At 45.2% G+C, this 26,962-nt stretch overlaps 1 protein-coding gene across 1 annotated transcript in view; it reads right to left on the bottom strand.

Annotated features, from left to right (window-relative positions):
• Positions 1 to 1,215: 1,215 nt before the first annotated feature.
• Positions 1,216 to 26,962, bottom strand: part of GNG4 (G protein subunit gamma 4) — a 94,511-nt gene continuing 68,764 nt past the window's right edge. The window contains exon 4 of the mRNA XM_028849531.2: positions 1,216 to 5,745. Within this exon, the coding sequence (XP_028705364.1) occupies positions 5,617 to 5,745 (129 nt within the window). The 3' untranslated portion in view covers positions 1,216 to 5,616. The remainder of the gene's footprint in view (positions 5,746 to 26,962) is intronic.

Here is a 26,962-nt window from a genome sequence, read left to right as displayed (position 1 = left end):
TTTTAGGCCATATAGGGTAACTTCCTGATGTTGCCATGGCATTTGTAAACTGTCGTGGCGCTGATGGGAGTGTAGCAAGGAGGACAACCAGAGAGGTCACTCTTGTGGCCGTCTTGGTTTTGCTAGGATTTAGCCAGCTTCTTTACTGCAACCTGTTTTATCAGTAAGGTCTTTATGACCTGTATTTTGAGCCGACCTCCTATCTCATCCTGTGACTTAGAGTGCCTTAACCATCTGGGAATGCAGCCCAGTAGGGTTCAGCCTCATTTTACCCAGCTCCTGTTCAAGATGGAGTTGCTTTGGTTCACACACCTCTGACATCAGATCAGTGTTTCTTGTTATTACTCTTATTATTTTCATCTCAAATCTGAAGAGTCACCAGAACAAACTTCCTTCTGCCCTTTGGTTTGCTCGCTCCCCTGGCTCCCAGCAGCAGGGGGGCTGCTGACAATGGGCAGATTTGTGGTTGAGTTCCATGGGGGCTGGAGCTGAGGATCAGAGGCAAGCCCTTTTGACTCATGTCGTGGGGTCCCAGCGTGAAACTGCTCTGTGATTGCCCTGGAACTCAACACGCCAGAGCTGCCACAGGGAGATGGCAGAGGCTGCTTGGTAGCTGAGAACAAGAGAGATGCCCTAGGAGATGCTCAGAAACAATCCGAGGTTCAGAAACAGGGCCAGAGCCCCCAGGGATGTGAGCAGAGTGGCCATCGGTGTTCCAGCCCCAGTGTATTAACACCTATGGGCTGGGTGACCTGGGCATCTGAGCTTGCATTCAGAGGTGTCATAGATGAGCCCCCTGGGGCCTGTGCTGCAGCTCCCTCCTCAACGGTGGTGTCTGATGACAGGGTTTTGCAGCAGGCCATCTCCTCCATCCATTCCTGATGGTCAGAAGGCAGGAGAGCCTGAGAGGACAGCATCTCCATCATCACATGGGAACTCCCAGGGGGATCCCTCACTGTCTCCCCGAAAGACACAAATTCCACAGAGTTTGCGCATCTTGTTCACAGGGCCCCACCTGCGTGGTGCTGATGGCCTATTCTCCATCCAGATAGCTGAGGATCATAGTTTGTACTTTAAAATGATGTCAAGCATGCTCTTAAAATGCCCCACTAGCGATGCTAGTTATCATTAATGTAATGTTAATGGTATTTAAAGAGGAGTAAAAATTTGAGCAAAGTGCCAAAAAAAAAAAAAAAAAAAAGGTAGGATTCCTGATTGCAAGTCACAAAACCCAACTTTTTATTAAAGTATAACATACACACAGAAAAGTGCCCAAATCAAAAGTGTACAGCTCCAAGAATGTTCACAAACGGAACGCACCCAGGTAACCGGCAACCAGATCAAGAAACAGAACATCCCAGAAGCACCCAGCACCTCATGTCCCTCTTCTGGTTACTCTCTTCTTAGGACTGATCTCTACTTGCAACCACAAGGATGAGTTTTGGGTTTTATACTTTATATAAATGGAATCCTATGGTGCATTTTTGCCTTATCTTGTTCACCACTAGGTTGGTGAATACACTCCAAGCTGGGGGTGGAGTTGCAGCTCATTCTCATTGCAGTCTGGGATTCCATTGTGTGAATATACCCTAATGTGCTTATCCAACCAACATGGGCATTTGGGTGCTTTCCCGTTTGGGGTTATTATGGAGAGAGATTTTGTGAAGATTTAGGGCGTTTCTCTGGATGAACACATGTACGCACTTCTGTTGGGTATACACCTAGGGGTGGGATTGTTAGGTCATATATATTTACATCCAACTCAGGCTATTTCATGAAAGAATAAGGAATGTACTGGAAGGAGTTTGCTGGCTTAAAGAATTGACAGAAAACTAGAAGGGAGATCTGTAGGAAGATAGGTGGAGGCAGAGACAGCTCAGCAAGTCCAGTGAGTGGAGCAGAAATGACATTCCCAGGACCCTGCCATCCCTGGACATTGCTACCAGTGGACACACCATCCCTTCAGCCTGCCAGCCCTAGACAACTGCCTTACTGGATGACTACCAACCCCGGACCACGGTGACTTCCTTGAAATGAGTCTCAGCATCCCTTCATTTCTGTGTCACATTCTCCAGGCTCATAGCCCCAAGCAAGGGTCCAGGTAGTCCACCCCAGGTCAATGACCACTTCCCGACTGGTATGGGGCTGGAAGCAGGGTGTGCCTGAGAGACAGGGAATACCTCCCTTCTTCAGCTTCCACGGTGGGTACTACACACCACTAAGGTTATATCTAAGGCATGATGTCCCTGCTATAGGAAGGGAGGGGAGATGCTGGACGGTTAAGCTGAAAACACAAAAATGACAACTGTCCTCACAGCTGCACTCCATAATGCAAGCAGGCTTTATTCCATTCATCTTCCACTGACAGAGTGGGGGAGCTCAGTGACATGTCTGTGGATCTCATAGCTCATGTGCAGAAATCTGCATCTAAGAAGAGGGAGCTAGGCCAGGTGCGGTGGCTCACGCCTGTAATCCCAGCACTTCGGGAGGCCAAGGCGGGCGGACCACTTGAGGTCAAGGGTTAGAGACGAGCGTGGCCAACATGGTGAAACTCTGTCTCTACTAAAAATACAAAAATTAGCCAGGTGTGGTGGTGGGTGCCTGTAATCCCAGCTCCTCGGGAGGCTGAGACACGAGAATCGCTTGAACCCAGGAGGTGGAGGTTGCAGTGAGCCGAGATGGCGCCACTGCACTCCAGCCTGGACGACAGAGCAAGACTGTCTCAAAAACAAAAAAAAGAAGTGGAAGCTGGGTTCACGACCACTCTAGGAAGGGTGACCCATCTCAAAATGACATAGGTCTGGAAGAGGTGCAATAAAAGGACAGAAAAGCATCTCATAGGGGGAGGTAAGGAAGAGAGGAGGAAAAGGAAAAGGAGAGAGAACAAAAGGGAGCCTGAATCTGGAGGGACGGGACATGTAAAAACAACGCAGAGAAAGTTTGGTGGAAGAGGAAAGCAGCATTTTTTTGACCTGATTTTGATGCTCTCTGTGCTGTCCTACTTTCTCAGCTTCTCTGATGTGCTTTTGTGACTTGTGCTTTGCTTCATCGGGTTAATGATGTTGGCGTGAACCACAGAATAAAGAGATCCTGGTCATAAACTGCACTATCAAAGGATCTGAGGTCTTAGCGTCACATCCAGCATACAATTCTGCTCTAGTTTGAGCATCTTAACAACACTGATACTATCAGTGAGCTGATAATGAAACTCAGAATGGGTTTTAACAAAAGAAGCAAGGAATAAAAATGTCCTAAATCCATTTACGAGGGCAGCAAGTCATTAATTGATCTGAAAATTATATGTGCCTCTTTGCAGGCAATTTTATTCATCTAACAGAACCATGGTCTCTTTGAAGTCATCCATTCTTCCCTATATTATACCATGGCATTTAGTACATTTATTTGTTTTAAATGATAATCAGAGCTTTCATCTATGTCGCATCTCTGTTTCCTCTCAGACAGAAAGGCAGGATAATTACCATTAAGCCCAATTTGCAGGTTAGAACATTTCATGCACACAATGGCCTGCTCTGTATCACACAGCAAGTCTTGGTCAGAACTAGGGAGACAGGCAGTTTCCAAATAAACAGAATAGAACAAACTTAGGCAAAGAGCTCTGCTCCCACAGTGTATTCTCCTCTTTCATCGGGGTCATATGAGTTTGGTTTAGGTAGGGCCTTCAGGTTGATCTTAGACAATCCAAGAGCTAATTCATCAATGTCTAGCCTTTCCTTGGGGCATCCATGAATCACCTTCCTTAAACTGCCAGAATTCGGCTTCCTCCTGGTGAACGTGGGAAGTGAAGTGTGCCATGGGTTGGTGCAAAAAAGGTGTTTGCTTCACGGTGTGCAGTTAAGATAGTTTGCAGGTCTCCCTACCTGCAAACAGGTAGACCTGGAAGGTAGCACAGTTCAGGGGGCTAAGGGAACTCTGGGGCCGGGTGCCTGCCCTCAAACCCCAGTTTTTCTGCTTACCATGGGTAACCTTGGGCAAACTACATAAACTTTTTGTGCCTCAGTTTCCCCTCACTCTAAAACAGACATATGGCCGGGTGCACTGACTCACACCTATAATCCCAGCACTTTGGGAGGCCGAGGTGGGCAGATCACTTGAGGCCAGGAGTTGGAGACCAGCCTGGCCAACATGGTGAAAGCCCGTCTCTACTAAAAATACAAAAATGAGCCAGATGTGCTGGCCTGCGCTTGTCATCCCAGCTACTAGGGAGGCTGAGACATGAGGATCATTTGAACCTGGGAGTGGAGGTTGCAGTGAGCTGAGATTGTGCCATTGCATTCCAGCCTGGGCAACAGAGCAAGACTCTGTCTCAAAAAGATGAATAAAATAAAACAAAACAGACATGCACTTATGGTATTTATTGTTGGAAGATTAAGTACCTTAATGCACACCAATGCTCAGATGACTAGGGGGCACACAGGGGGCTGCTGTCACCATGACTCACTCCTGCAGAGGAGGGACTGCCCTAGTAAAACCCCAGCGGGCCCAGCGCTGTGTCCAGAACAGGTGCTTATATTACTGCAGCCCACAATGGAACTACTAAGTAGGAGCCAAAAGAGGAGGGAGCAGGAAGAGGTGGCATTTGGAGAGGGGAGACCGCACCCACAGGTCTGCTACAGATATCAACGGCATGGGGTACTTTTACAGTCAAGTTGACTTCAGTGTCTGCCCACCATCTATCTTTGCAGGACCACTGAAACAAGGGACATCCACCATGGCCCCGGGAGGATACGTTAAGAAAACCATTCCACGGCTGGGCGCGGTGGCTCACGCCTGTAACCCCAGCGCTTTGGGAGGCTGAGGCGGGTGGATCACAAAGTCAGGCATTTGAGACCAGCCTGACCAACATGGTGAAACCCTGTCTCTATTAAAAATACAAAAAATTAGCTGGGCATGGTGGTGCATGCCTGTAATCCCAGCTACTCAGGAGGCTGAGGCAGGAGAATCGCTTGAACCCAGGAGGTGGAGGTCGCAGTGAGCTGAGGTCGCACCACTGCACTCCAGCCTGGGCAACGGAGCAAGACTCTGTCTCAACACCACCACCACCACCACAACAACAACAACAAACAAAAGAAAACCATTCCAATCCTGTGGGTCGTCTTTTCACTAGGATGATGGAAATGCAGGAACTAGAGAACCTCTGCAGCTGCTTTCTCCAGGAAAGGAGATGAGAACGTTATATGTTTCAGTTGGCCAAAATGCTCTAATTTGATACTGAATATTGCAAATAAAAGATATTTAGGCATGTTTTTTTTTTAAATAAGTTATCCCCTGAAATGTATTCATATGATATAAACTTGGAAATTGATGTTTAAAAATTTTAAACTCTTAACTCCAGACTTATTTTTACATGGCACATTTGTTATTTGGCTATAAAAATTTTGATTTTCTTTGCCAATAATGAAAATAACATGAAAATGAAAAGGAAAAAAATGAAATTGAATGCCACGAAGTAAACAGATGAAAACATAAGACAAGCCCTGGCCACCATTGGCTGGGCAGGGATGGGTGCTGGTCTCACTCCCTAAGGCTTAGAGCATGCATGGTCTCTACAGGGGACTTCGAAGGTCAGAAAAGGAGGCGTTTTCATCACACATGAAGTTAGAGAATGGTACAAAAGAACTTCTTCTCGCGAAAGGGGTTTTCTGACGCAGGCACTGGAATGATGAGAGGGTCTTCCCGCACGTGAGCTTCACAGTAGGCCAGGAGGTCCGCAGCTGCCTGGGAGACCTATGAGGGCACAGAGCACAGGCATTTGGTTAAAGGCCCCTTCGCAGGGTGGGTCCAGGGAAGAGGTGTCCACGTAGAGTGAGGATAAGCCCTAGGATAGGCTTTATAGTGCGCACAGCCTATGACAAGGTCATGCCCAGGCTGGAGGGAGGGTTCGTGCAAACCCAGGAGACTGGTTCGAAGTGTGCCTCCAAGAAAGGGAGGCTGCCCTTGCAAGGCAGGTCAGCATGGAGACAGGAATAAGGGATGGCAGGAGGCTCAAACAGCCTTGCTATACTTTTGAGTAGGTGAGGAGTGGAGGCTCCAGGACAGTAGTCTCACAATGACTTTGCTAAACCGTTTCTGGAAGAAGAAAGCAGAACGCAGCCCCTGGCCAAGCCAGTGTGATCATATTTATTATCATTATTAGTGGTTTTATTGCAATCCACTCTTGTGACCAACACAGAGAGACACTTCATCCTCCTCAACAGAACTCATATTTAGCTATGTTTTAGAAGCATACATGTTTTATTTTTATTTATTTTTAATTTTTATTTATTTATTTTTTGAGGCAGAGTCTCACTCTGTTGCCCAGGCTAGAGTGCGGTGGCACGACCCCCGCTCACTGCAACCTCCATCTCCCAAGTTCAAGTGATTCTCCTGCCTCAGCCTCCCAAGTAGCTGAGATTACAGGCACCCACCATGTCCAGCTAATTTTTGTATTTTTTGTAGAGATGGGGTTTCACTATGTTGGCCAGGCTAGTCTCAAACTCCTGACCTCAGGTGATCTGCCCTCCTCAGCCTCCCAAAGTGCTGGGATTACAGGCGTGAACCACCGTGCCCTGCCAGCACACATGTTTTCACTTGGGGTGGCCGCTCCCCTGCGGCGAGAGGTTCTCCTGACCAGAAAGTTCTTTCCCCTGCATTTCTTTCCAGGCTCATCTGAAGCCTGCTGGTGCATGGCAGTTGTACATCAAACTGTCCCCAAGCTCAAGCCCAGAGGAAGAGCAGGTTGCGAGAGGGCGGAGTGCAGACAAGCATTTGCTAACAGGGAGAGGCAGTTCGAGCTTATTTTGTTCATGGTCTGTGTCATGTGCTTGGCAAATAAATGGCCTGTGCATTAATTCATCCTGCCAATTAGGCTGTTCTGCCTGCGAGTGTTTATTAGAGGATTACAGGCAGGGGTAAGTACATAGCAGTCAAATGAAATCCTTTTAGTACATTCGATGTCTACATCTTCCCTAGAATGATAAAAATGTTCCACAGATGAAGAAAAAAAATGTTTAGAAAACTCCAGCTACACAGGCCATACACATTCCCTTCTGGGTTTTAAAAAATTGGCTCATCTTTCAACATTTTACAGAGATTCTTCTGATTTTCAGCCCAGACCTAACCGCTTTAGCAATGGCTAGGAATAATTTCAGCAGAGATATACAATGAATCAACTAAACACATCACTCAAATAAATCAACTTGAAATTTAGCAGATGAATCAATGTAAATCCTTACAAAGCCTACATTTGTTAAGAATGTGGCATGGAGAAATGAGTTCCTATAAACATCAGGCTTCTAGTTCTACCCCCTCCCCTGAGCCAGCTGTGTGTCCTCGGGTAAGTAGCTCAACCTTTCTGAGCTTCACTTCCTTCATTTGTAAAATTCAGGAGCGTTGGAGAGCTCTAAGGTCCCAATTTACTCTAAAATGTCTATGATTCTACCTTTAATAGCATGGTCAGTATTTAAGATCCTAAAAATGTGTATGTTGGGTTTAATAGGAGTGTTTGAAGTTTGCAGTGGTTTATAGGACGCCCATATAGGAATTTCCCAGATGGGTGAGGCCCAGGGGAAAACTGAATCTGTGGGAGGGGGGGTCTGTGAAGCCATCACAAGGAGCTAGAGCGCAGGCTTAGGGAAACAGACTCTGAGGCCCACAGGGCTGTGATGGACACAAGAGAATGGAATCACATGGTGAGTGTGCAAACTCAGAGCCGTTGGGCTTGGGAGATTGAGCCCTCCCTTGCTGCCACCTTCTAAGGAAAACCGAGTGCCCTCCCCAGCTGCTGGAGTCATGACCTTCTTAGTTTCCACTCCTGGCTTCTCACCATGCCCAGAGATGCAGAAGCTGCTGAGGTCTGGGGTCTCCCTCATGGCCACCATGTTAGGACAGCGACTAAATTCATCCAGTGGCCCTTCTGGCAACCCCTGGGCAGCACATACAAGGGCTGCAGTGTTGGAACAACCACATTGCTCCTCTAGGAGCCACTGTCCTCTTGGGTTTGCTAGGTCTGGACCCCTGACTCCAGTGAGCTCTTCTGGGAGCTCCGTTTATGAATGGCTCGGCTGGACACAGTGGCTCACCTGTAATCCCGGCACTTTGGGAGGCAAGGCGGGTGCATCGCCTGAAGTCAGGAGTTCAAGACCAGCCTGGCCAACATGGTGCAACCCCGTCTCTACTAAAAATACAAAAAATTAACGGCGTGGTGGTGGGCACCTGTAATCCCAGCTACTCAGGAGGCTGAGGCAGGAGAATTGCTTGAACCTGGGAGTTGGAAGTTGCAATGAGCTGAGATTGCACCACTGCACTCCTGTCTGGGCAATAAGAATGAAACTCCATCTCAAAAAAAGAAAAAAATAAATAATGTCTTGCCTGACCATCATGCCCTCTCCAGTTTTCTAGTTTTCACTCTTCCCATTTACTTCATTTTTTCTGGGCATGCTCCAGTTTCATCTGAATTCTCTATAATCCTCTTTATGTCATTCAGGAAGGAAGTATTCACTATTTACCCTTTAGCTAATGGAAAGGATGCAAGGGAAAGCACAAGGCCCTCTAGAAGATCTCACTGTGATCTCAAACATGATGTAGTCACTATAATAATCCATGTGTGCTGAAATGTCACAAAAGAACACTTGCACGCCACTGTGGATCCATGATGAGAGGCCAGGAGACGGGCATCTGATAACCTGTCCAGTCCCACACAGTAGCGGACACCTTGGTGAATCTGCCCCCGTTCTCCAGAGGGCAATCACTGGACTTCTGGGCCCAGAAACATGATTTCCTGGCACACTCAGAATGGATCATCTCTTGTGGCTGGCTCATATTAAACAAGCTCAGGAGGCAGCTGGATAAAACCATAATACAAATAGAAGCTAACATTTACATTTACTGATCGCTTCTCAGGTGCCAGCACTGTGTTACATGCAACAGATGTACTATGCCATTTAATTCTTCTGATAAGTACGATTCTAGCCTGGGCAACATAACAAGACTCTACCACAAAATGAAAAAAATAGCCAGCCACTCCAGCCTGGGTGGCAGAGCAAGATCCTGTCTCTTAAAAAAAAAAAAAAAAAAAAAAAAAAGCACAATTCTTTATTTATAATTGACAAATAAAAATGGAATATATTTATGGTATACAACATGATGTTTTGATACATGTATACATTATAGAATGGTTAAATCAAGCTAGCTGACACATCCATTACCTCATATACTTTTCTTTGTGGTTAAAAACATGTAAAATTTACTCTTTTAGCAATTTTCTTTTTTCTTTTGAGATGGAGTCTCTCTGTCATCCAGACTGGAGTGCAGTAAGGCTATCTCAGCTCACTGTAACCTCCACCTCCTGGGTTCAAAGAGTTTTCCTGCCTCAGCCTTCTGAGTAGCTGGGATTACAGGCTCCTGCTACCATGCCTGGCTAATTTTTAATTTTTGGTAGAGATGGGAGTTTCACCATGTTGCTCAGGCTGGTCTCAAACTCCTGACCTCAGGTGATCTGCCCGCCTCGGCCTCTCTATAATCTGTGCTGGGATTACAGGCATGAGCCACTGAGTCTGGAAAGCCATTTCAAGTATACATTAAGATAAGTATACTTAAAGTATACTTTAAGATAAGTACTATTCTTAAAGCCACTTTACAGATGAGGAGACTGAGGCACAAAGGTTAAGAAGGTCACCCATCTATTAAGAGAGGAAACCAGGGCCGGGCATGGTGGCTCATGACTGTAATCCCAACAGTTTGGGAGGCCGAAGCGGGCAGATCACGAGGTCAGGAGCTTGAGATCATCCCGGCCAACATGGTGAAACCCCATCTCTACTAAAAATACAAAAATTAGCTGGGCGTGGTGGCCCATGCCTGTAATCCCAGCTACTCGGGAAGCTGAGGCAGGAGAATCGCTTGAACCAGGGAGTCAGAGGTTGCCGTGAGCCCAGATCACGCCAGTGCACTCCAGCCTGGGGACAGAGAGAGACTCCATCTCAAAAAAAAAAAAAAAAGAGAGCGAGAGGGAGAAAGCAGCAGAATTTGAAGCTAAGCTATACTATACTACAGCCGTCCCCAACCTTTTTGGCACCAGGGAGTGGTTTCATGGAAGACAGTTTTTCCACTAACTGGGGATGGGGGGACGGTCTCAGGATGATTCAAGCGCATTACATTTATTGTACACTTTATTTCTATCACTATTACATTGTTATACATGATGAAATAATTATATACAATTCACCATAATGTAGAATCAATGGGAGACCTGAGCTTGTCTTCCCGCAACTAGATGGTCCCATTTGGAGGTGATGGGAGACAGTGACAGGTAGTCAGACACAGGATTCTCATAAGGAGCTTGCAACCTAGATCCCTCACACACACAGTTCACAATTGGGTTTGTGCTCCTGTAAGAATCTAATGCGGCTGCTGATCTGACAGGAGGCAGAGCTCAAGCGGTAATGCAAGCAATGGGAGCACCTGTAAATACAGATGAAGCTTTGCTTGCTCACCTGCTGCTCACCTGCTGCTGTGCGGCCCGGTTCCTAACAGGCCACAGACTAGTACTGGTCCATGGCCTGGGGGTTGGGGACCCCTTTTCTACTCCACAGAATCTACACTTGATACGGAATCTATAATCTACACTGTATGCAGAATCTATACTCAGCCGCCATACTACAGCGGTTGCTTTGTTAATTGACAATGAGACCCGTAATTCTCAAGTGGCCTGGAACGTTCTCACCTGCCCAGCCAGCGCACAAGAGGAGAGATCCTTGTGGAACAACTACCTGGGAGCTCACAGGACCAGAAGAAGGAGCGTCTTCCACCTAGAGTGTCTTAGGTCGTTTCATTTAACTTAGAGACAGGAAGTGTCTTCAGCTGGGACTCACCCACTGTCCCCGCACCCTGAGAAGTGCGGGATGGACACGGTCACTGTGGTCTCCAAGACACCCCTTCCTCTAGGCTGTGACCTGCCAATCCCCTTCTGTCTACACATACAATCCAGCTAATCAGAAGTTGGCTGGTTAAACTGTCACGACAGCTTTCTTCCCCTTGATCAGTTTACCTGTCCAGGTGGTTATCAACATCCAACATGGGCCAATTCGACTCTTTCAATTCTCTGGGAGCAACCTCAAGGGGGCGCCTCACTGTGGAAGCTGCATTATCAACCAGTACATCAAGTACATCATGACCAAACATTAAAGGAGTGGGCTCAAAAAATGTTGGGGCTTTGGGGAACAGCTCAGTCAAGGGGAGGTCAGCTTGGGCCCACGTTCCACTCCACAGCGGAGTAACTTCTTCCCTTACAGCCCAGTGTCTGCAACACCCTAACAATTATGCTGTTAATAGTCTGGCCTTGCCAGGTCTAAGCAGGTCTAATCTAGGAATTTTTCTGTCACCTCCCAAAGGTGATGCTGTACTTGATGCCACAATTTTTCTTGCAAGAAAATGAGTTGTTCTTAGGTTGCTTCCTTTTGTTGCTTTAAGATCACAGTTGCGTTTGCTGTCTGTGCATCCATGCAACAGAAATGCACACATAATGAAGCCAGTATTAGTGCCGATCAAGAAGTGCTCAGTTTAAGCGCGAATGTGTGGATCCGGGTTGGTTCCATGCAACATTAATTTCCTAGGTGCACACAGAATTACTGAAATGTAACACTATGAAGAATGGCCCACTTACGCACAGGTGCATCTAATAGAGCATAAGTCATCTTACAGCAAAATAGTCAAGGGAGTTTTCTGCCTTCATCACCCCCTCTTTTCACATAGTGTCCAGAGTCCTATATAACCTGTATAACCAAAGTATCTTGGGTAACCCCTGAAGTTTATTGTTAATGTGATCTGAAAAGATAAATATAGGTAATGACCATCTTAATGAGCCTGATACATGAAAGATGGCGTCCCAACAAATAGCTCAGCATCCAGGTATTAATTAACCTAAGCCTGCTCCTTCCGCTGAGAGGGAGATTTTCTTAATCAGCCCTAGATTGATGTTTATGGTTGGAGGTTTCCTTCAACACGCACCAAATAGGGGTTGCAGACACCGCCAGATCCCATTAAACATCTGCCATCTTTGGAACATAAAGTAGACAATTTTCTTTCAAGGAGAAAATCTTATTCTGGTAGAAAATTGAAAATTCCTTTACTGTGTATGCTTTCTCATCAAGCCTGAATTCGGCTTTCCCTCAAGTTTGCTGTGATGAAATGCCTGGAGCATCTCCGTGCCTCCCCGTCTTAGTATTGAACTGTTAGAGTTACAAGACAACAGATGTTGAAAAGAATCGGTAGCTTGGGAACAACTGTGGAATTTTACCATCACATTTCAGAGTAAAAGAGGTGATTAAAGCAGCCCAAGTTAGCACATAATCCTGTTAGTTGCACTATAATTACAAGCTTCAATGATGGGAGAAAATGCCGCAATTACCATAGTCACATTCCGTGACAAGACAGATGACATAATTATTATTCTGGCTGTGACACCCACTGCATTTATCCTTTGCATCTGAAGTAGACAGACCCACACCTATTTCTAAGCTGGTCTAGTTAACAGCACTACTGGGGATCAGTTAAAAGCACCTAGGTTGGCTTTGCCTGTTTCTCCTTCTACTCCAAAAAACAAAGCAGGATTACAGTTAATGGCACAGCCAGGTTGCAGCCAGCATGGTGTAATGGTATATTTTACAAGGTCAAATTTGGTGCACACACTACTAGAAGATATCATATACTGCTTATCCTCAGTGGGATCCTCGGGACATTACAGGTATATACCCCACCTCTAAATTCTCAGCAAGCACTGCCGGGTGATTTCTTGTGCTTTTTTTTTTTTCCTCCTAACATTGGGAAATATTTGAGACCCACACACCAGTTCCTAAGGGCAATCTCTAGATACTTTCATATTATAGCTTTCAGTGGATCCCAGTAACTACTTCATATTATTCCTGCTCAACGTGGGCAATTCTTACTTGTTGGTGGATGCCTGTCTGGGGAGAGGCTTCCGCCCAGTGGTTGGGTCCTAGGCCACAGGCAACATCTAGTTGAGAGTGGGTTAGGTTATATCTGAAGGTGGAAACCAGAGAGGGGAGAGTGGGTGATATGTATGAATAAAAGAATAATTCAACAGAGTCCGTCTCTGAATCCTTAAGTCAAATGTCCGTAACAGTGGACTAGCCACTGTTAACTACTTTCAGCATAGGCTTTTTTTTTCCACATCAAAAGTTGATTGCACATTGGGAGCTAAATCTAAGATGCTTGAAAGAGAGTTGTAATATTACCAAATTAACTTAAGTAAGAGTTGTTCTCACATGGCCTTCAGCACAGGAATATTAGAGTCAGAGGTTGCAGTGAGCTGAGATCACGCCATTGCACTCCAGCCTGGGCAATAGAGCAAGACTCTGTCTCAAAAAAAAAAAGAAAAGGAAGAGAATTTGCTGGGATTTTGACTGGGATCACATTGAATCTATAGATCAAGTTGGGAAAAATTGCTGTTTTAACTATATTGAGTCTTCTTATCCATGAACATGGACTATCTCTCCATTTTATTTAGATGTTCGATTTTTTTCCCTCAGAGTTTTATAGTTTTCCTCATACAGATCTTGTGCATATTGAATATATCTGGTATATTTTTGCTCATCTTTTTACATTCAACCTGAGTCACTTTATTTTAGGTCTATGTGTAATGTGAAATATATTATTTTTAAAGGTTAAATCTGATAATCTAAATTAGTTTTCCCACTTAACACTTATTATTAAGATAGACATATTTGGTGTTGTTTCTGCTGTCTTATTTTGTTTTTTGAAACTTTTACGTTCTCTTTTGTTTTCTAGTTTATGTGCCATGGTCTTTATTTCTTGTTCTCCAGTAATTAAGAAGTGTAGGCTGGGCACGATGGCTCACACCTGTAATCCCAGCACTTTGGGAGGCCGAGGTGGGCGGATCACTTGAGGTTGGGAGTTTGAGACCAGCCTGGCCAACATAGTGAAACCCCATCTCTACTAAAATTACAAAAAATAGCCGGGCATAGTGGTGCGCACCTGTAGTCCCAGCTACTTGGGATTGCTTGAACCCCGGAGGCAGAGGTTGCAGTGAGCAGAGATTGCTCCATGGCATTCCAGCCTGGGCGACAGAGTGAAACTCTATCTCAAAAAAAAAAAAAAAGCATTTAATCTTTATAGCCTTAATATGTTTATAATGTTAATCAATTTCAGAAATGAAGTTATATTGATTGATTCACATCTATGAAATATGAAGAAATTGGCTATACTGGACAGTTATCATGCATGTTTTCCCCTAGCAACTGAACCCCTTCACTGGTTGGAGGAGTTATCTACTTTATGAGTCCTTGTGTGGGGAAACAATTCTTTCTCTTAATAGATCTGAAAATGTCAAATACTCACCTTCCCAGAATCTCTTGCATCTTCGCACATATGACTCTGTTTCTATCTGACACACATGTGCCAGACTTCGACTTATGATCTGAGGGGGAAGACATTAGGAGCTTTTGTTCTGGTGGCAGTGGCACTGGCTAGAAGGTTGAGTTCCTGGCTCAGAGTGACAGTGGTACAAACTGTAGCATGTAGTGCTGGGTGGTGATTGCCGCAGTTCCCTCCTCAGACTGTTCTGCAGTGTGTTTTTGAGTGCTGTTCCCAGAATATGAATCTTAAGCCCACTTCTCTAGACTTCCTAACAATTTTATAAGCTCTTCAAAATCCCTTTAATAAATTCCTTTTATAATCAACTTAGATGCTTATCAACAGTGGACTGGATAAAGAAAATGTAGCATATATACACCATGAAATACAATGCAGCTATAAAAATTAGTGGAATTGTGTCCTTAGCAGCAATATGAATATAGCTGGCAGCCATTATCCTAATTGAATTAATGCAGGCACAGAAAACCAAATACCACATGTTCTCATTTATAATCGGGAGCTAAACATTGAGTACACATGGTCACAAAGATGGGAATGAGAGACACCAGGACCTACTTGAGGGGTGATTGAGGAGGAAGGTAAGGGCTGAGAAACTACCTATTGGGTACTATGCTCACTGCCTGGGGGATGAAATCACTTCTACACCAAACCCTACTGACATGCAATTTACCCACATAACAAACTTGCACATGTACCCCTTGAACCTAAAGTTAAAGTTGAAACTAACCAACTAACTAAATTCCTTTTATATTTACTCAGCCAGGGTAACCTTCTGTTATTTGTAATAAAGACCCTTGGACTGACAGGTGGCCATATTTACACTCTCCTCTCTTCTCCCTCCCCCATTTTAATGTAAGTATTTTCTAGGATTGTCATAGTCTACTGCCGACAAATGTTTATTTTTACATCGTATGGATTTCTGAGAAGAATGATAAAAATTACATTTTGTAAGAGCGGTCACCATAGTTATTATTATTTTTTTAAGACATAGTCTCGCTCTGTCGCCAGGCTGGAGTGTAGTGGCGCAATCTCAGCTCACTGCAACCTCTGCCTCCCGGATTCAAGCGATTCTCCTGCTCAGCCCCCCGAGTAGCTGGGACCACAGGCGTGCACCACCATGCTCAGCTTATTTTTGTATTTTTAGTAGAGACCAGGTTTCACCGTGTTGGCCAGGATGGTCTTGATCTCTTGACCTATGATCTGCCTGCGTCGGCCTCCCAAAGTGCTGGGATTACAGGCATGAGCCACCACGCCCGGCCAGTTATTCTTAATTCTAAGTTTACATTGATTGAATAACCCTGCAACTTCTTTCCTACCATGCCATCCCTGTGTGGAAGTTATTTCGATTCAGTCAGCTGGCTGGATCCCATGTTACACACATGTATGTGCAGAGTCCAGAGGAGGCAGGAGACCACCCGGGCCATGGTGCTGGCAAGAAACCTGAACAGAAGGTCATCTCTGAGCAAGTCAGAGTCTAAAGAAACAGTGTGGCAGTTGGCCCGGCACAGTGGTGTGCCTGTAATCCCAGCACTTTGGGAGGCCGAGGTGGGCAGATCACCTGAGGTCAGAAGTTCGAAACCAGCCTGGCCAATACGGTGAAACCCCATCTCTACTAAAAATACAAAAATTAGCCGGGCATGGTGGTGGCAGGCGCCTGTAATCCCAACTACTCAGGAGGTTGAGGCAGGAGAATCACTTGAACCCGGGAGGTGGAGGTTTCAGTGAGCTGAGATCGTGCCACTGCACTCCAGCCTAGGCTTGTGACAGAGTGAGACTCTGTTTCAAAAACAAACCAACAAGCAACAACAACAAAAAAACACTGTGGCAGTGACTAGAAGAACCCCAAAGGTCCTGGGAATAAAGAACAACCACAATGGGCTGGTGCAAGCTCTTCGTCAGGCTCCCAAGGTGAGAGAATTGATTGAGCTCAGGAGTTTGAGACCAGTCTGGGAAACATAGCGAGACCCCCATCTCTACTAAATTTTTTTTTAATTAGCTGGACATGGTGGTATATGCCTACTTAGGTTCGCTTAGGTTTGACAGCCTCTCAGGGTGGAACTTTTGAAATACGAGGCAGTACACTGCCTAGTCGTTCCTATGGAGTTCGACATCAGCCTCACTGGTGACCTAGTGTTCTTTTTGCTGCTGCTACTGATGTTTGTGCATTCCATAAGCTGACACAGATGGACAGAGGTCCCTTATTTGGTACCTTCAGTCCATGGAGTAAGAAAGTTGTCTGATACCCAGATCTGAAGGCTATTAAGAGTAAGAATTGAGAAGACTGACTCTATCACACTGATAAAGAATTAAACAGAATTCTGACCCAGAAACTATAACTTGGCAAAGACCATTTGGATCCCAGTGATGGATATTGGAGGCAGATCACCTTTGGGAGGTAGAGGCAGGTGGATCACTTGAGGTCAGGAGGTATCAGACTGATGTCTCCATGATGAGTGAAATCATGAGTGTTCTGTCTTTCAACAGTGCTCTAAAACAGGGGTCCCTAACCCCCTGCCAGGGACCAGTACCAGTCCATGGCCTGTTAGGAAACGGGCTGCACAGCAGGAGGTGAGCGGCGAGCGAGCAAGTGAGCATTACTGCACGATCTCCGCCTCCTGTCAGATCAGCGGAGTCCTTAGATTCCCATAGGAGCGTGAACCCTATTGTCAACGGTGCATGCAAGGAATCTAGCTTGCATGCTCCTTATGAGAATCTAATGCCTGATGATCTGTCACTGTCTCCCAATACCTGTCCTGTCTAGTTGCAGGAAAACAAGCTTAGGGCTTCCACTGATTCTACATTATGGTGAGTATGTAATAATAATAGCAATAAAGTGCACAATAAATGTAATGCTTGAGTCATCCCCAAACCGTCCCCCACTGCCTGTGGAAAAACTGTCTCTGATGAAACCAGTTCCCAGTGCCGAAAAGATTGGGAACCGCCGCTCTAAAAGATAGGAGAGACTGGGGAAAATGGCTGTGCTATCTAATGAGAACGGGGATGCTACCAGTGCTGAAGATCTGGGCGTGAGTGGTGCCTTGACAATGCTATGAAGGGTGCCTCAAGCCCAATCTCATACAGACTCAGAGGGAATGCTGATATTTATCTGATGGACATGAAGCCCTCCAGCACAGCAGGTCCAACAGCACGAAGACTTGTTGATTCTGAATGCTCTATAGTGATGGAAGCTGGATTTGGAGATAACTTTGTCTTGAAAGCGTTTTCTTAAAAGTATTATTATTATTATTATTACTGAAATAAAGTCTTGCTCTGTTGCCCTGGCTAGAGTGCAGTGGTGAGATCATAACTCAAAGCAGCCTCTGTCTTCTGGGCTCAAATGATCCTCCCGCCTCAGCCTCCTGAGTAGGCACATACCACCACGTCCAGTTAATTAACAAAAAAAAAAATTTGGTAGAGATGTGGTCTCGCTTTGTTTCCCAGACTTGTCTCAAACTCCTGAGTTCAAGCAATTCTCCCACCTTGGCCTCCCAAAGTGCCGGGATTACAGACGTGAGCCACTGCACCCAGCATAAAAAAATGTTTAATTGGCCGGGCGCGGTGGCTCAAGTCTGTAATCCCGGCACTTTGGGAGGCCGAGACGGGCGGATCACGAGGTCAGGAGATAGAGACCATCCTGGCTAACCCGGTGAAACCCCGTCTCTACTAAAAAATACAAAAAAACTAGCTGGGCGAGGTGGTGGGCGCCTGTAGTCCCAGCTACTCGGGAGGCTGAGGCAGGAGAATGGCGTAAACCCGGGAGGCGGAGCTTGCAGTGAGCTGAGATCCGGCCACTGCACTCCAGCCTGGGCCACAGAGTGAGGCTCCGTCTCAAAAAAAAAAAAAAAAAGTTTAATTATAGGACTATATGTTTATACAAATATATGTGTACATATATATACATATAGGTGTATTTCTATAAAACATATATGACATAAAATGCATCGTCTTAACTATTTTTAAGTATACAGTTCAGTAGTATTAAGTATATTCACATTCTTGTGCAACTATCAGTACCATCCCTCTCCAGAACTTGCAAAACTGAAACTCTGTTTCCATTAAACAACTCTCCATTCTCTCCTTCCCCCAGCCCCTGGAGACCACCATTCTCCTATCTGTTTCTATGAATTTGACTACTCCAGGTACCTCTTATAGGTGGAATACAATATTTTGTCTTTTTGTGCCTGGCTTACTTCTGTTAGCACAGTATCCTCAAGGTTCATTCATGTTGTCACATGTGTCTGAGTTTCCTTCCTGTTTAAGGCTGAACCATATTCTGTTTTAAGTATATACTACATTTTGTTTATCTATTCATCTATTGATAGACATTTAGGTAGCTTCTATGCCTTGGCTATCGTGAGTAAGCTGCTATTAATATGGATGTACAGATTTCTCTTCAAGACCCTACTTCCAATTCTTTTGAGTCTATTCGTAGGTGATACATGGATTGTCTCACCTGATCCCATTTCTATAACATTGATTTGGGCCCAGAAATCTTCATAAGTAGGCAACAATGAGGAAGGGGTCCCAGGTTGGGGAGAACAATTGTTCTGAGAGACGGCTAACCACAAACAGCCCCTTGCACAACATCCTGTTCCCTCACTTTGCACGTAGCCCCAGCAGCAGGACTGTAACTGCACGAAACCCCTCCAGCATGACCCTGTAAAGCCTCCTTCCAGCCCTTGCCTTTTTGAAGACAGTCCCTTTTCTGCTGTGCTGCCCGTTGATTCCTTGCAATGTACTTTCCCTCTAATAAATCTGCTATTTTTTTTTTTTAAACCTATGACTGCCTTGGCAAATTCCTTTAGCACTCATGATCCTGACTGTAGTCATCACACCTGCAACAGGCCCTGCATCAAAACAGGTGACTGAGCTGTTCCATGTACATCAAGCCCATCCTTCAGTGCCTCCTATGACTCAGATCGTGTGTGGATCCAGCCACGTGCAAGACCCTCAGCCCCTGCTCGGGAGGACCTTTTGACTGAGCAGGAATTTTCTCAGAAGCTTTCTTATGGTCTTAATGTATATTATCATGTGTAAATTAACATACTTATGCACATCTGTAATGTGCATAATTATCTCCTATAATGAAATATAGGAGATAGAAATATAGAAATAAAAATCTCCTATAATGAAATTCAATTGAATAAAATGAAATAAGTTTGCTAAAGAAAAGCAGCACATATTTGCATTACATTTAAACTTCTGCATAATTGAGAATATATATATGTTGCCATGGACATAAATGGCCACTTGGTTGGGTAGAGAATTCACTGTAGATGCTGTTTCTCCTTGGGCTGACATCTTCAGAACTGTGGTGAAGTGTTGTCCAGACTGAGATTTTCCTCCTTTGTGGGTGAGGCACTGTAGTGTAGTGATAGCACCCAAGGTTCTGGGTTTGTATCCTTCCTTCATCAAATGGCAACTCTGGACCTCTTTTCTTTTCTTTTCTCTTTTCTCTTTTGTCTTTTCTCTTTTCTCTTCTCTTCTCTCTTCTTTTCTCTTCTTTTTTTCATTTCTCTTTTTTGAGATAGAGTCTTGCTCTGTTGTCCAGGCTGGAGTGCAGTGACATGATCCTGGCTCACTGAAACCTTCTTCTCCTAAGTTCAAGCAATTCTCCTGCCTCAGACTCCCAAGTAGCTGGGACTACAGGTGCTCGCCATGACACCTGGCTAATTTTTGTATTTTTAGTAGAGATGGAGTTTCACCATGTTGGCCAGGCTGGTCTTAAACTTCTGACCTCAAGTGATCCTCTCTCCTTGGCTTCCCAAAGTGCTGGGACAACAGGCGTGAGCCACTGCACCTGGCCTGGGCCTGTTTTCTTGTCTGTGAAATGGGTATTCATAGCACCAACGTCTCAGGGCTGGTGTGAAAATTCAAGCTCCTAACACATATTAAGAATGTACCCAGGTTGGGTGTGGTAGCTCACGCCTGTAATCCCAGCACTCTGGGAGGCCAAGGTAGGAGGATTGTTTGAGCTCAGGAGTTAGAGACCAGCCTGGGCAACATGGCAAAACCTAGTTCCAGTTACTTGGGAGGCTGAAGTGGGAGGATTGCTTGAGCTGGGGAGGCGGAGGCTGCAGTGAGCCAAGATCACGACACTGCACTCCAGCCTGGGTGACAGAGTGAGACCCTGTCTCAAAAAAAAAAAAAAAAAAAAAAAAAAAAAGAATGTAATCAAGGTTAGGGGTATTTGTCCTAACTGACTGCTTCTTCTGCCTATATTCTTTTCTTTTTTTCTTTTTTTTAGATGGAGTTTTGCTCTTGTTGCCCAGGCTGGAGTGCAATGGCACGATCTTGGCTCATTAGATTCCTCATGACCTCCTTCCTTGTTTACTGAAGCAGTGTTTGAACGCCTCCCAGGTTCAAGCAATTCTCCCACCTCAGCCTCCTGAGTAGCTGGGATTACAGGCGCCCGCCACTACGCCCAGCTTATTTTTGTATTTTCAGTAGAGATGGGGTTTCACCATGTTGGCCAGGCTGGTCTCGAACTCCTGACCTCCGGTGATCCGCCTCCCCCTCGGCCTCCCAAAGTGCTGGGATTACAGGTGTGAGCCACTGCGCCCTGGCCTCTTCTGCCTATATTCTTAACGGGCTCTTTATTAGTAGTATTGTTTTTGTTTTGCTTTTTGCTGTTGACTTATTTGTTGATGGGGAGATCACTCTTTCCTTTTGAGATTAAGACCCTCAGCAGTATTTGTGTCTCAGTGTCGATCATTTCTCTCACACTCTTTTCTGGAATATGGCAAGCAGTTCGGACCTGCAGATTCAGGTCTTCCTTTATTTAATGAAGTCGTTTCATGTTATATCCTTAAGAGTATTTTCTATTCCATTTACTCTCTCTGCCAGGAACATTCGCATACAAATGTGGGAATGCTGTTGTCAGTCTGGATTTCTATCAGCTTCTAATTGCTTCGATCTGACATTCCATCTGTTTCTTTTGTTTCCTGTGCACCTTTCTGAAGCCTGTCTCCAGGTCATCACTGCGGTTTTCCACAGTATGTGTGACACGCTCCGCTCTTTCCAGCGGTCCTCCTACCTCCCTCCAATTCTTTCCTTAGCTTTTCCACCTTCCTTTCCAACTCATTAGTTTCATCTCTTCTGTTTCTTTTTTTTTCTTTTTGAGATGGAGTTTTACTCTGTCACTTAGGCTGGAGTGCAATGGCGCAATCTTGGCTCACTGCAACCTCTGCCTCCTAGGTTCAAGCAATTCTCCTGCCTCAGCCTCCCGAGTAGCTGGGATTACAGGTGCCCGCCATCATGCCCAGCTAATTTTTGTATTTTTAGTAGAGACGGGGTTTCACCATGTTGGTCAGGCTGGTCTCGAACTCCTGACCTCAGGTGATCCGCCCGCCTCAGCCTCCCAAAGTGCTGGGATTACAAGTGTGAGCACCGTTCCCGGGCTAAATAAATTTTTAAAAGACAGGGTCTCACTCTGTGACCCAGGTTGGAGTGCAGTGGTGCAATCTTGGCTCTCTGCAACCTCGACCTCCCAGGTTTAGGTGATCCTACCACATTAGCCTCTAGCTAGGACTACAGGTACATGCCACCACACCCGGCTAATTTTATCTATATCTATATCTTTTATTTTTTTGTAGAGATGGGTTTTTGCCATGTTGCCTAGGCTGGTTTTGAGCTCCTGTGCTCAGGCAAACCTGCCTTGGCCTCCCGAAGTGCTGGAATTACAGGCGTGAGCCACTGTGCCAGCCTTAAAATACTATATAATACTACAATAGAAAATTGGGTAAAGGGTAGGAATAGCCAATTAGCAAAAGAAGAATTTAACATACAAAATTAGTTTAATTCCAGTAACAGTCAATGAAATGTATGTTAAAATAACGAGGCGTCAGCAATCAAGAGATGGTATGACATAAAGGTTAAGAGCGAAGGCTCTGGAGACGCACTCCCTAGTTTCCTATCCCTGGGCTCTCACCACTTGCCAGCTGCTGAATTTTAGGATAGTTAATTAATCTTTATAGACCTCAGTTTCCTCCTTTATATAATGGAGTACCCACTTCATTGGACTGCTATGAGAATTGAGTGAATTTAATGTGACTTGTTCAGAACAGCACACAGTAAGCACTCAGTAAGTGTTGGCTACTATTATTATTATCTTTTAAATTGGTATGGCATAATGAATGGCGTTTTGGGCGAGAATGTGGGAAAACAGCCATACATGACTGATAAAAATATAAATTGGTATCCCTTTCCATAGGGAAATTTGATATTGATTCAAACACTTTCTTGTGTATACAGTCATGTGTTGCTTAATGACGGGGCTATGTTCTGAGAAACGCCTTGTTAGGTGATTTCATCATTGTAAGAACACCACAGAGTGTACTTCCGCAAACCTAGATGGTCTATCCGATTACACACTAGGGTATAGCCTATAGATTACAGGGTATAGCCTACTGCTCCTAAGCTACAAACTTTGGAAATGTTAATTAATTAATTATTTTGAGACAGGGTCTCACTCTCATCCAGGCTGGAGTGCAGTGGCATGATCAGGGCTCACTGCAGCCTCAAACTCCTGGGCTCAAGCAATCCTCCCGCCTCAGCCTCCCAAGCAGCTGGGACTACAGGTGTGCACCACATCCAGCTTACTTTTTTGAATTTTTAGTAGAGACAGGGCCTCACTCTGTTGCCCACCCTGGTCTCAGACTCCTGAACTCAAGTGATCCTCCTGCCTTGGTCTCCCAAAGTGCTGGGATTACAGGAATGTGACTATACTGAATACTGTAGGCAACTGTCACACAATGGTAAGTATCTGTGTATCTAAACATATCTAAACATAGAAAAGGTACGGTAAAAATACAGTACTAGAATATCTTTTTTGTTTGTTTGTTTCTTTTGTTTTGAGACGGAGTCTTGCTCTGTCGCCCAGGCTGGAGTGCAGTGGCGCCATCTCGGCTCACTGTAACCTCTGCCTCCCTGGTTCAAGCAATTCTCCTGCCTCAGCCTCCCGAGTAGCTGGAATTACAAGCCTATGCCACCACGCCCGGCCAATTTTTGTATTTCTAGGAGAGACAGGGTTTCACCATGTTGTCCAGGCTAGCCTTGAACTCCTGACCTCAGGTGATCCTCCCATCTTGGCCTCTCAAAGTGTTAAGATTAGGTACTTGCTTATTTTTTAAATTTTTGAAAAATGCTGACAAATATAAAGAGGATAATTGGAATGATCTATAACCACTACCTTTTGATGTTTTTCCATCTATATTTGTTTTACATTTATTATAAAACTGGGGCCATAATGTACATTTATTGTTTTTTTATAACCTGGTTTATCACTGAACAGTATATTGTGATCATATATCCAGGCCAGGAAATATTCTCCTAAAATGTCATTTTTAATATCTATTTTCCCCCGATGTACAGTAATTTATTTAACCCGTCTCCTATCCTTAGACATTTCAGTTATTTCCAAGTGTGAGTCTTTTTTTTTCCTTTTTTTTTTTTTTGAGACGGAGTCTCAACCTGTGGGCGTGGGAGATCGCACCACTGCACTCTGGCCTGGGCAACAGAGAGAGAGAGAGACTCCATCTCAAAAAACAGCAAGAACAACAACAAAAACAAGTGCCATTGTAATGAACAGAGAAGTAGTAGTATTTTCAAAACAAGCATTAAAGGCCTCTGAAAAGGATATGACTTTTTTACATTCTCACTTCAACCCACCAGATGTCCTGCTTCTTTGTTGGAAGCGCTTTAAGTAAGCTGCATGCTTAGAGATGTGCTCAGCTCACTCTTGTTAATTTATGGTTTGAAAGAAATTATCAACAGAATAAGGAGAGTATATACAAGAAATATCTTGAAGACTCGTAAATTCAACTTTTGTGTCCTTGCATTTCCTGACTATTTTTTTGATTATTTGTTCTCCTTTCTTTTAAGCATCAGATGATACCCTTTTTAAAAATAGCTCTTTCTCTTCTTCTGTTTTCTCCAAATTTCTCTTAGTTTTTATGAAGGAAGATTGTTAATAACTGCCAGTATCTGTCATGACACAATCCTTTCTTTCTTTTCTTTTTTGAGATGGAGTCTCACGCTGTTGCCCAGGCTGGAGTGCAGTGGTGCGATCTCAGCTTACTGCAACCTCCACCTCCTGGGTTCCAGTGATTCTCCTGCCTCAGCTTCCCGAGTAGCTGGGATTACAGGTGCCCACCACCATACTTGGCTAATTTTTGTATTTTTAGTAGAGATGGGATTTCACCACGTTGACCAAGCTGGTCTCAGACTCCCAAAGTGGTGGAATTACAGGCTTGAGCCACTGCGCCCCGCCACAATCTCTTTTCTTTGATGTCAGTATCTTTCTGCACTATTTCACTCTAAATGCAGAGGGTCCCTGACGTCCGATGGTCTGGCTGAATGATTTTTTCAAATTGACAGTGGCAGAAAGCAATATGCATTCAGTACGCTCCTCCACTTACCAGGGGAGATCACATCCACATAAACCCATCGCTAAGTTGAAAATATCATAAGTTGAACTTTCAATTTATAATAGGTTTATTGAGAGGTAGCCCCATTGTAAGTCAAGGGCCATCTGTAGCCAGTTCTCCTGCATTTCTTGGGCTTCAACTTTGAGTGCATCCATCGCCTGAAATTCCTCTCTTCTTGCACTCATGTTTTCACTAGTCTATAGAACACAGGCCCAACAATATACAGATCTGTCAACACTCAGCAAATAAAGCTTGCGCTTGCAAAGTTAATCTCAGCTTAAGGGCAGCCCTTGTAGGAATTGTGAGCACACCCACCCCATGGATGTTGAAATTATCTGCCAGGGCAAACGAGACTGGGTAGAATGTTCCTTGGCCAGTTTTCCTTGGCCATTCCATCAGTTCCTCCCAGTCCCTGGCTGAGAGTTGGGCTTGCTCGAGGGTGTCTGTCCACCCCAGAGCCGCTTGAGTCACAGACGTAGGATTGATCCAATGTCAGCAACTTCCCTTTCCTCTGGGGCAGGAGAATCAGGGCACCCTGAGGGATGGCACGTGGAAGGCAGCGTGGAAGCCCGCCTGGGAGCCTGTGTCCCGGCTCTGCCTGGGAGCGCTGCGCTTCACCCTTGGGAGAACGACTTCTCAGTGGCTGAACTCTGCATTGTGGCTGTGCAGGCTGGCTTCAGGAACTGTTTTCTCCAGCGAGGCCTCTTACACTCTGCTCAGCTCTGACCTGCCACAATCACTTGTCAGATTTTCTCTATTTAGTGATCACTGTCATATATGTACTTTTTTTTTTTTTTTGAGACGGAGTCTCACTCTGTTGCCAGGCTGGGGTGCAGTGGCATGATCTGGGCTCACTGAAACCTGTGCCTCTCGGGTTCAAGCGATTCCCCTGCCTCAGCCTCCCAAGTAGCTGGGACTACAGACGTGTGCCACCAAGCCTGGCTAATGTTTTTTTGTATTTTAGTAGAGAGAGGTTTCACCATGTTGGCCAGGCTGGTCTCGATCTCCTGACCTCATGATCTGCCCGCCTCGGCCTCCCAAAGTGCTGGGATTACAGGCGTGAGCCACTGTGCCCGACCATATACGTACTTTTCTAATAGAGTTTTAGATTGTTTGAACTTCTGATGGGTGAGAAAAAGAATAAGGCTATGATGGTATTCTTTCCCTGGGAACCCATATAGTTTCCAAAATTCATCTTTCATGTGCTCTTTCTTTTTTAGAAACCTGGGTATTATTTTCCAAGCTTTGTGCTTTTTGTGAGGCAATACAGGTTCCATGGTGAATCCTCCTCATGCTGGTGACAACCTGGAGAACATTACTTGTTTTTAGCTGCTGCTAAGAGTTTGCAAAGAACACATATGTTTGTTGAGAAATGCTTTGATGTGCTTCTAGGCAAGATGGAGAAGAGTCCCACGGATTGGGGGTGGTAATTTGGGAGAAGGGCCAAGCAGCAGGGGGTTCTCGATAAACATTAAATGAATGGAGGCAGGGAGGAGGTCTCTGAACCACACTGTTTGTGGGTTTAAGGTCTTGCTATGGGCTTTGTGGTGTAAAGCCTCAATCTATATCCCCTACTAAAAAAAAGTCTATATTTGCACTTGAGCTTTTGTGCAAATGGGGACAAAGAGAACTTCAAGACGATAATGAATATTTCAGCTACGTTTTTCCTCCACGAATCGTGCAGACCTCTCTGAATTGGCACTATTACTCTTTCTTTCTTTTGCAACCCCAGAACTGCTTAATGCAGTTATATTTTCCTTTCTCTTCCCAATGACAGATCTCCCCTTTATTTTCCTAGGCGGCAAATGCCTTCTTTTCCTTCCTTCCTCCTTAGAAACTCTTCTGAGCACAGTAAGCTACAGAGCCTGGTGATGGGCCCTACGGTTGGCTACACACTGTGCCATCCCGGGGGCTCCCTTTTGGTTTCCTGCTGGTACCTGCCCTTGCCTGGGATGTCCTCTCTGGGTTCCCATCTGCCGTGCTCTCACCTGGGAGCCAGCTCTGTGGGCCTAGGCGTTGCCATGATTCCTCCCATGGACCCTCCAGCTGGTTCCCATGCAGCCTGCCCCCCCATCGTGTGCACATTCACCCACTCCGCATTCTCACCATGCGGTCAGTATGGGCCTAGC

The sequence above is a fragment of the Macaca mulatta genome, chromosome 1 (genome assembly GCF_049350105.2).
Source record: "Macaca mulatta isolate MMU2019108-1 chromosome 1, T2T-MMU8v2.0, whole genome shotgun sequence".
Classification (NCBI taxonomy): Eukaryota; Metazoa; Chordata; class Mammalia; order Primates; family Cercopithecidae; genus Macaca; species Macaca mulatta.
The sequence above is the reverse complement of the archived record's forward strand: the minus strand, read 5'-3'. Positions and strand labels throughout refer to the sequence as shown.